Genomic DNA, 10,818 nt, shown 5'->3' with positions numbered 1-10,818 from the left:
TGTAAAGTCGGGAAAATTGGCTCGCCCAGAAAACATCCGGTGATTAAATCCACGCGATCGGCGGGGCGAAGGGAACAAGGGTTCGTACGCAACGGGGTGCTCTGGTTGGAAGGACAAAACAACGAGGGGAGGAGAGAGGGAGGGTGGTTTGGTTTTCCTCCCGCACCTGCATCCTTCCGCGTGCCGTTTGAACCGCTTTTCCTTCTGCTGCAGTTACTTTGCGGGCCGGCCGGAGTTAGTTGTGATGCAATTATTAAACAACTTTCGTCACATGTATGAATTTCTTTTCACACACATACACACACGCGCGCGCACCCGTCAGCAGGGTGCGGGTTCGGGCGAAGGGGAAAACGTGGGATGCTGGAGAACGCGGGTGGCCGGGAAACCCGACGACGGCCGCCCGAAGACGGTTGCGGCGAAGGATGCTGGGAAAGCAAGTGTACGGCCATCGCCCGCCAGGGAAGGAAAACGCCGCCAACGGAGGCCAGATGCCGAAGACGTCGGCTCATTTCTTCGCTAACTTCGTGCGGAAGAACAACGTCCGTTGGCTGGCGTCCGTTGCGTCGAGTGTGGCTTCACCCCCTAGTGACCCGCGTGTGTGCGTGTGTGTGTGTGAGTGTGCGTGCGTGCGTTCGTGCGTGTGCATGTGCGTGGGTGTGTGCAGTGCGTGTGCGCTTACATGTGCGTCGCGTTCGTGTCCGTGCGTTTGCCGCCCGTGCGTGTGTGTGCGGAGTGCTTCCACCACTTCGAACCCGTTCGGCCGGGAGGGACGGTGCTTTTTTGAGGCTCGATCGGTATTACATTTAAAATTCAAAAAGAAGAAAAATCTTCAAAACGAAAGTTTTATCATAAAGCGCCATTTCTGGTTGCAAAAAAAAAATGTCTCATGAAAGAATCCACACTAGATCGAGCGAAATAGTTAACAACTGCACGTAAAAGAAAGATAAAACAAGGTGAAAAGAAAACGTGAAAATAACACTTCAATTTATCGCACCACAATATCCCGCCCAGGAGTGGAAAACCGAAGTGGAAGGCACTCACGCACAACCACAAACAGCGGCAAATGCTAAGAAAACAAAACAGAACCAAAAATACATAAAAAGTTAGTAGTAAAAGTATAAAATTGGCAGTAAACATAAGAGAAAAAAATACACACACACAATTAGGACCAAATAGCAAGAGCACGCCGACACAGCAAGCCACGCGCTCGATCAGTCACATTATTCCGTAAACCGCACAACGCACCGTGCACTGAAGCAAAAGTAAAAAAAAAAAAAATCACGAGAGCAGCAACCAAACAAAATTGATTGATTCGAAAAGCAAAGAAAATCAAAGGAGCAGAAGAAGAAAAAGAAGATAAAGAAGAAAAAACATAAGAGAGAAGAAGAAAAAGAAGAAAAAAAGCCAAAAAGAGAGGAAGAGTAAAAAAAAAAGCCAAAATCAAACGCAGAACCTAAACCAAAGCAAACCAAAAAAAAAAAGAAAAAAAGAAAAGAGAAAACAGAAAAAAACACACACAAAAAAGCATGTTCTCGATTGAATCCATTTTAAAGTCTCAAATCTCACAGAGGTAGTGTAGCACGTCCCTGGTTCACAACGTTCCAGACACACAAAGCCGACAGGATATGTTTTTTGCGTTTCAAACCCTCCGAACAAACTTGATGAGGAAACTAGTGGCCCCGGGGCGGGTCCTGATTAGTATTGCCGTTTTGCAAAATATTCAAACGACCGAAGAAGCAATCGAACGCTGTCGAGGTGAGGAAACAACAACCACATCAACAACAACAACAACAACAACAACAACAACAACAACCAACAACAACAACAAGCAAATCCAAAAAATCTTAGAGAAAAGACAGTCTCAACGGAAGCAGCGAAACAAAAACAAAAGCGGAAGAAGAAAACCGGGCGAATTTTCTTGCAACCGGGAGCAAAGAAGAAGAGAAAACGACTGCGACTCAACTCCCGCGGCACGCGAACACAGTGAACAATGAACAATTCAACAGCGATCAGTTGAGACAGTCTCACAAGATGGCGGTGAAGATTGGGTGTGAAGAGTTTTTTTACTTTGGTTTGCTGTACAAAGCCAAAAGTGCGAGTTCGCTCGCTTGTTAAGATGTTCAGCATAGGGTTTTCCTTTCCTTGAGCTTCGTTTCGCTGCACTTTCTTCCCTTTTTGGAACGTCTTACGGACTCGTCTTGCGCAAGAAGCGGCAGCTACCCCGGGAGTCGACGCGTGCCAACCGCCGCGAAAGGGGTTTAACAGTCGCGTTAGTTGTTTAATAGTGTCAGCTATATTTCGCTGGTAGTTTTCCCGAAACCGCCGGGCCTTCCTGTGCGCCTGTGTATGTTTGTTGCGTGTGTGTGTGCGCGTGTATGTGTGTTTGTAGGTGGGGTTTTGACGCGCACATCGCGCCCGCGAACAGCATCCACCACGGAGTCGGCGTGCCTTCGCAGCTTCCGGTGCGGGAGGCGCAAGAATGTTGCCCCGGAAATAGATGGCGCCATTTTACCCATTTGCCGGAAGGAGTTCGTTTATTTTTTTATTTTTGGTTTTTAGTAGGGACGCTAACCTGCTTCCGAAGGACTCGGGAGCAGATTTTGGGAAGCCACAAACGCGCACGCACACTTCCGCCCCCTTTTTTTTTTTGCTCGCCTGGCGGCAGCATCTTTCCCGGATAGGATAAGTTTCTTAGCGCCCCGCCTTCGACGGTCGGCGACGGGAGGGGGTGTAGGAGGGAATGGGGGAGGGAGACATCCTTTCGGGCTGCACTTCCGGGAGGGGGTGATAAACTTTCGCCCCCGGGTGTGCGAGCGGGTGCGCACTAGAGCGCACACGTCGACGCACTTACTATTAAACAACGAACCATTTTCCAATTAGCCTTTTAAACAAATCACGGCCGTCGTCGTCGTCGTCTTTTGGTTGCCGTTTTTTGGAGGGGTGGGGAAGAAAAGGATATTTTCTTGACGCGGCGGGGAGGGGAGGGAGGGAGGGGACTGTATCTTGCGTTTCATCTCCTCGGCATCCAGTCGACTGTTGCCTTGGTGGATAGTAAAGCGCACAACGCTCCCTGATTGGTTCCCTACGCAAAACGTTTCCTGAAGCTCCTGAAGACAATTGCCTACCAAGAAGAAGAAGAAGAACAAGGAAGAAGAACAAGAAGAAGAAGAACGCGAATGGGAGTATATACGCGAAGAAAACGCCCCAAACGTACGTCGCACTGACTTTCGCCTAACGGAAGTCGACACCCCTTACCCCCAGACGGACCGGATATTTGAGGTTCCCGCGAAATAGAGTTGAAGTAGTTCGAGTTGCTTTGCAAAACGGTTGTTTTTGATTGCTTGTGGAAATGGTTGGAACACATTTGTGACGCGCGAATTTCCTTTGGGTGCGGTAAAACAAAAAAAGAAACCCCGCCTTGACGTTGTTGCGTTGTCTGTGCGTCACCAACGGTCCGCCACCTTAGGCGCCTCTTCGCACTTCGGATTTCGGAATTGATCACGCGCAAATTGCACGACCTTAGCGACGACAAGATATTTTCCCCCAAAAACCAGAACGAACAGGAACTAACGAAAACAGCCTTCAGAAGAACGGTTTTTCCTGCGGTCCGCCTACCGGGTTTTTCTTTTCAAACCTTCGTCGATGATGATCCCTTAGCCATATATATAAGTCCTATAAGCAACGTGTCGAGTAGAACCCATTTAATTATCCAGGAGCTTGCTCCCGGTACCTCTCCGTTTCTGTCTGCTCTTTTCCGTTCTCCCCAACCCGGAATGTGCCGGTGGTTTCGCTTCGCAGAGTCAGAATGCAGATACAGCACGTCCGGGACCTGTGCGCGGTGCCAGGGGCGGCGGCCGAGCTCAACTGCACCGGCGATATCCTGTCGGTCCAGAACCTGCTGCCACAGCTAGCGGCGCCAGAAAACAAACCGCACCAGTGTCAGCAGTGCTTGAAGAGCTTTTCCTCCAACCACCAGCTGGTGCAGCACATCCGCGTGCACACGGGCGAGAAGCCCTACAAATGTTCCTACTGTGATCGGAAGTTCAAGCAGCTTTCCCACGTGCAGCAGCACACGCGCCTGCATACCGGTAACGTTTCGCGGGGTGGCGATCCTCGCTCTAGCATCGCGCTGGGCATAAGCGAAACAGAAATGCAACAATCTCCACGCCCTGCCCGGGAGCGCGCGCCTCAAGGGTCCCTTAGGTTAGTATGGCTCGGACTCGCTCTCTTCCAGTACGGACTAGTCCTCCCCTTCCCCCATTTTGGAGGATCGTTCGGAGATCCTGATCTGACTTTCAGTGACATTGGGATGAGACGTGAGCTGCTGGACGATATGCCTATATGTGGGGTAGCTTACCTTAGCACCTACCAGTGCCAGTCCAGTGTCTCCCAAAGGGTGGTAAGTAGTACGCAAGCCGGCGGTTCGTTTCAGGAAGTCGAGACCCTCCGATGAGCTCACAAAGCTAGGGTTGGATCGCAGTTTTAGACAGGCATGTTTACCCTCACAAAGATGTCGTACTGAGTGATAACCAGTCACAACCAGTCCAGGTAAACTAGCATTAAACTAACGTCCGGGTCCCTGGATCTTGGACTCCGGAGAACGCACAGAATTTATTGTACTACCACTTGTAACCAGTGTTTTCAGCAAGTACATCACGCAAGGCATTCTATAGTGATTCGCGACCGTATTATTAAATGACTTTTTGCATATTGACATAAGCACAGAAAACAGCTCCTGTCGATGGTAGGCCTTCTGGAGTTCGTACGACTTCTTCTGGAGTTCGTCCGAATCCTTCCGGAGTTCGTCCGACTCCTTCTGGAGTTCGTCCGACTCCTTCTGGAGTTCATCTGAATCCTTCTGGAGTTCGTCCGTTGGCCTTGTAGAACAGCTGATGCAGTTTTCTGTGCCTAATAAGACCATATAACAATTTTCCTGCACGTGTGCACGAACCCCTTTCGGAAATCGGAAGCCATTTCCCAACCAACGTTTAATCCAACGAACCAATCAACCATCTTCGATCAGGCGAGCGCCCCTACAAGTGCCATCTGCCGGACTGTGGTCGCGCTTTCATACAGCTTTCTAACTTGCAACAGCATCTGCGCAACCACGATGCCCAGGTTGAGCGCGCCAAGAGTCGCCCGTTCCACTGCAATCTCTGCGGCAAGGGCTTTGCGACCGAGTCCAGCTTACGGACGCACACCTCCAAGGTACGTACCTTCGCCACATACGTTCGCCACATCCACTAGGAATGGCAAGTGTCCCTTTCCATCATGAGCCTTCCTCTAACGTAATTCGTAATCACATCATAGGACCTAAGTCCTGGTTCTTATTACATATTTTTCTCAATCGCCCTCTATCTCTCCTCCCCTTACAACATCAAATTGCTTTCCTCCGAACGATCAAACAGGAGTTGCAGCTTCATTTGGGCGTACTGCAACAACACGCCGCCCTTATCAGCAACTCCAACAGCGTCACCTGCAATGTCTGCAGCAAGATTTTCCTCGGCGTCGAGGCGCTGAACGAGCACATCAAGTATACGCACAAGGAGGTTGCTGGTGAGTGAAAATTACTATATTTAATAAGAAGAAGAACCCTATAAGAACAGTGGCTAATTTTTTAATGTGCTGTACTTACATGAGAACTGTTCCATGTTCATACTACTGTTTTAAGCTTGTTTACAAATGAGTAAAAATTATCATTAGTTTGTATAATGATGTGAACCAAATGGGCTTAACGCGACTAACTTTTAGAACAATAATAGAAACAAAAAACACCACTTAAGCTTTTCTACACACCTGATTTTTAATGATAGCATCTTTTACTTAACGCTAACTATTAAAAGTTAACTGAGCCTTGTAAACGAAAATTTCGTAAGTTTTTTCATGTGTTTAACTAGAACTCAACATTTAAGTGGTGTTGATTATTCTGAATCTCTTAACCTTTTGTTTTTATTCAAATCTTAAAAATGTATGAAAATTTAATTTTTTATTGCGATACACCCAACCGTTGATGCGGTTTAAATTAAATCAGTCAATAATAAGAACATTATGTACAAAAAGGGTTCTGAACCTGATAATAGAGCAAGTGTTCTTCCCAATTTCATATTTTCCACATTGCGGGTGAATTTGTTAACAATAGTTTTTTGAAAGAAAGAAACAAATTAAAACTGTGTTTACAGATATTCGTTCAATCTTGTATTAAACTGATTTATCATCAACTTAGAAAAGAGGGTGTGTCTAGGTAGATACACTACTCCCTACGTTTGAACGATCGATAATAGTCGGTACAGTAATCAACTTTAACTACAGGCTTTAGGCTTGAAGCCTGGTAAGCTCTGTGAATATATGGCATGGGACAAACATTTAAACGGCGTATTACAGATAAACTTGTGTTGTATGCCATGAGTAGTTAATATCTCGGGAAATTTACTTGTAGGTTTCTTTGTTTTAAAAGAAATGCAGAAAAAGGTTCCAAATTAATGACAAAAAAGTATCCTCTTGACGAAGAACTCCTGTTTTTTGAGATCTTATAACACAAAGTTTCAAAGCAACCTTTATTTCTAGTAATCTAGGTTCTAGAGGAGTGCTGTAGTCAACTAAATATAATCTTTTAACATAAATGGCCAGTAAGACTTGCTAAATAAGGGCAACCATCAGAGAACTCGTTTTGTTTATATCTTTTGGAGAGAGCTGAGCTTGGGAAATTGCTTAATTCTACGACAAGTCTAATGCTTAGGCTCTGGACCTGTCTTATACCTTTCAAATGTAAAATCAACTCACCAAAAAGATGTCTTTCGTGGTTGTTAAATAAATATGAAAGAGTGATTGCTCGAGAAGTCATGAAGCTTTCTATCTGTTAACTTCCATAAACTTCTCTGATCCAAGCCTTCTATGGCCCTTCCTATGATTTGTCGCTATCAGTGCCCACACTTAAGGGTTTTAAACATAGCGAATAGATTGTCTAGATCTTGAATGATATGATCAGGATGAAAAATGCGACGAAACCGTACATTTTGAGGCTACCAGAGGAAATACTGCTTTTTAGTGCCAAATTGTTGACGATAGTCCCAAAGTCTGCCGAATTGAAGCTTAGAAAACATTAGCTGAGAGATGCTTAGATTTTCCATCAACTGGACATTAACTTGATCTTAGTAAACCTCTATGAAAATGTTATTAAAGACGAGATAAAATTCCAACATAATTTGAGAAAAAAAAACCTGGTAGAAATGATCTTATTTAGATCTCTTGTTGAATGTTTTGGCACAAAAAATAGCAAAATGCTCATAAAGTACGAACCCTTTTTTGGCCATAAATGTAGAGCCTTTTTCTGCGTTTCTTAGAATCAAAGCGACCCACAAGTATCTTTTTCGAAAAGTTAAGTACTCATTAAAAAGAATAAAGTTTAGTCTACAGCATTCCGTTCAAATCGTTGTTGTAGGTCCTGTATTTGCTAAGATAACCAGGTTTAAAGTAAAAGATGGCGCGTGTACGGATGCTTTATTTTCTGACTGTATTCCGACAGCTGGTTGCCCGGAAGCTTTGTTTTATTGCTACAATGCGAATAAAAGATTGGATTTGCTCGTTCGCAATGACAAGTTACACGGGTTCAGTTGGGTGTGATGCTAATTCCATCGCGTACTTTGTCAAACGTTGCGTTATGTGTTTCGCATCTCTTCAATGGTTTTATATCTTGTTATCACCGCATATCGCTAACGTTTGTTTTGTGGTCTCTCGCACAGTGAAACGCCGGGTGGCGAACCATCCGTGTCCGATGTGCGGGAAGCACTACGTCAACGAGGGCTGCCTGCGGAAGCATCTGCTGACGCACCCGCGCACCCCATCCTTCCGCTCGAACCTGCAGATGTGGCCGTGCTCGGTGTGCCAGGCCGTGTTCACGCACGAGTCGGGTAAGTGTGGCCATCGTACACAGGCGGGCGTCCGCAACGCAATGGGGCGGGGTTCATTGCTCTCGTTCATTCGTAGGACTCATCACGCACATCGAGCACATGAAGATGGACCCGAAGCATCAGTTCGCCGCGCAGTACATGTTCACGAAGGCGGTGGTGGAGCAGCGGGAAAAGGAATCGGCCGGCGGTGCCGGTGGCGGTGGTGCTTCCGGCGGTGGCGGAGGGGTGGGCGGTATGGTGGGCATGGTGTCCGGGCTTACCAATCCGATGGTGACGGTGAAGGAGCTGACGCACAACAGCATTTCGCCGCTCAACTACTCGGAAAACTCCTCGACCATGGGCTCGGAGAAGAATGGTGATAGTACCGGCGCCAGCGGTGGTGGCGGCGGCGGCGGATCCGGCGGAACGTCCGGCGGGGGCGGAGGAGGTGGCTCGGGCGGAACGGGTGGCACGGGTGGTGGTGGTGGGGCGTCGATATTCGATGGCCACCGTCTGCCCAACACGCACGGCTTGTCGTTCGGTGGCGTCGTCGGCGGTAACGGAAGCAATGGCGGCAACGGCATCCTCGGGAGTGGCACGAACGGTGGCAGTGGAGCGAGTGGCGTCAGCGGCATTTGCGGAGGCGGTGGCGGCGGTGGCGGTAACGCGATGGAGAACAACAATAGTCAATTTTCGCGCATGATGATGATCCAGGAGCCGAAGTTCGAGCCGGACCTGATGCTGCCGGCGGACGGGACGCCGTCGGCGGTGCAGGCGGCCGTGGTGAACCTGGCGACCGCGATGCGCATCGGCCAGTCGTTCAAGCACAACTCGCTCGCCCAAGCGGCCGGCGGCGGTGGCGGCGGTGGTGGCGTCGGCGGTGGCGTCGGCGGTGGCGTTGGAGGTGGTGGCGGCGGTGTGATCGGCTCGTCGGGGAGCGCTGGTGTGGGCGGGGGTGAGCTGCACCATCACCACCACCACCACCACCACCACGGTAACAGCAGCACGAACCTCGGTCCGTTGAAGAAGAAAAGTAATATGCTCACATTTAACGACTCGAAATACTCACTAGCTAACCGAGCGAAATTTCCCGTTCCGCCGTCCGCAGAGTCGTCGCTCGGGCCGAACCACTGCCCGGCGGCCAGCTCCGAGACGGCGATCCGGATCCAGCAGGCGGAGGCGATCCTGCGCTCCCAGGCCGAGGCGGCCCTCCGGCTCGCCGTGTCCCAGGCCCAGGCGGTCGTCTCGTCGAACGCGTGCATCGGCAGCATGGGCGGGTCCGGTGGCGGGGCGGGATCGGTCGGCGGTGGAGCGGGCGGGGGCGGCGGTCTACCGCTCGGCAGCATGCTCGGCGGGCACCACAACCCGCACGGGCTCGGCGGTCACGGCGGTCGGTGCGGTGGTGACGACTCGACGCGCCCCGGTGCCGACTCTTCCTGCGTTCAGTTCGACCCGACCGGCGAACATTTGCGCGCGGCCATGCGCGAACACCAGCAACACCAGCAGCAGCAGCAGCAGCAGCAGCAAGCCAACGACGAGTGCCATCCATTCGCCCACAGTCCGGGGCCGCGCAACGGGCTCGACCTCACCGACGACTTCCTCAAGAGTGAAAACGTGCTGAAGGGATGAGACTAGACCCGGCGGCCCGAAACACCCACACCGCTACACCAGCCCGCCGATGGGGGCCGGCTGGGGGGCGGCAGGGGAGCCGTCCAGCCGTGGTGGTAGGGGGGAAACAGGGAAGCCTAGAGTAGCAGCGAAGGCACACGGCGGAAACGGAAGCGATCATTTTGGTGGAGCATTTTAGAGATAGTTTGAGGAGAAAGAAAGGATAGCAGGGGAGGGGAGGGGAGGGCGATGCACTTTCGCTATGCAATCAACCAGACAGACACACAAACACACATTCAAACAAAACACAGAATCATCTTTTCAACACACGTACACACGTACACACAGACACACACACACACACACATACATACACATTCGTAAAATGCAGACTTTACCAGATGGAAATATTTTTCTTCTTTCAAACCACCCCGCAAACTTTTAAGACTAAATAATGCAAACACACAAAAACAACTAACAAAAAGCGGAACAATGGAGCGCAGAAAAGGAAGGAAGGAAAAACATAAGAAAAATGAAAACAAACAAACGGGACTTGATGTGTGAATTGATTAACAGCATGAATTATATAAGAATAAAACAAAAAGCATACAAAACAAAACAACAAACCAGATCCCCGCTGCATTATGTCACACATATGTCTTTATGTATGTGTACACATAAACTTATAAATATATATATATATTTAAATATAGATGCTCAGAGGAGAATCAAATCTGAGAACATGAAATCATCGTGTCCGCGATCCCGCATTTTTTCACTTGCGTTTTGCTGCAAGAAAGAAATCAACCTCACCCACGAGAAACGGTAAAATAAACTGGAAAACGCATGTGGCTCAATTACAGTGGGGCGCCTGGCGCCAGGAATAATGATAGGAATTCACTATTGGGTTTTGTTTTATTGTACATTCCGTTTTGAAGTAGTTAATACGTCGGTTTTGTGCCTGCCTTTTTGTTTAAACATTCCACTCGCTTCGCTCCACACTATTTTCGTTTTTCGTTTACGCAAATTTATTTAATGGGTTTATAGGATCCACCTAATATTAACCTACTAACCTTGCACACATCCTACTTGTTTGATGTGTCGGTTTGTATCTTCTTGTTTTTTGCTTATTTGTTTTACTTTTCATCTCTAGTGTTTTGCCGCCCGTGGCGTAAATGCGCCACAGCAGTTTGCGTGTTTCATTTCTTTATGCGTATAAAAATACTTAATACTCAAATACTTCAAACATGAGAACAACCATCATATTTTTGTTTGTTTGTTTGTTTGTTTTGTTTTTTTTTTTTTGTTACTGTTAGCAATGCTT

General features: G+C 48.4%; 1 protein-coding gene across 1 annotated transcript; it reads left to right on the top strand.

The window, feature by feature from the left end:
* Positions 1-1,526: 1,526 nt before the first annotated feature.
* LOC131290894 (uncharacterized) lies at positions 1,527-9,593 on the top strand. Its single transcript, XM_058320079.1, has 8 exons — positions 1,527-1,570; positions 3,799-4,088; positions 5,024-5,208; positions 5,409-5,556; positions 7,740-7,907; positions 7,984-8,094; positions 8,131-8,722; positions 8,864-9,593. The coding sequence occupies exons 1-8, from the start codon at positions 1,527-1,529 to the stop codon at positions 9,513-9,515; spliced, it is 2,190 nt and encodes a 729-aa protein (XP_058176062.1). The 3' UTR covers positions 9,516-9,593.
* The last annotated feature ends 1,225 nt before the right edge of the window (positions 9,594-10,818 follow it).

The sequence above is a fragment of the Anopheles ziemanni genome, chromosome X (genome assembly GCF_943734765.1).
Source record: "Anopheles ziemanni chromosome X, idAnoZiCoDA_A2_x.2, whole genome shotgun sequence".
NCBI lineage: Eukaryota > Metazoa > Arthropoda > Insecta > Diptera > Culicidae > Anopheles > Anopheles ziemanni.
This window is presented reverse-complemented; position numbering and strand designations above follow the sequence as displayed.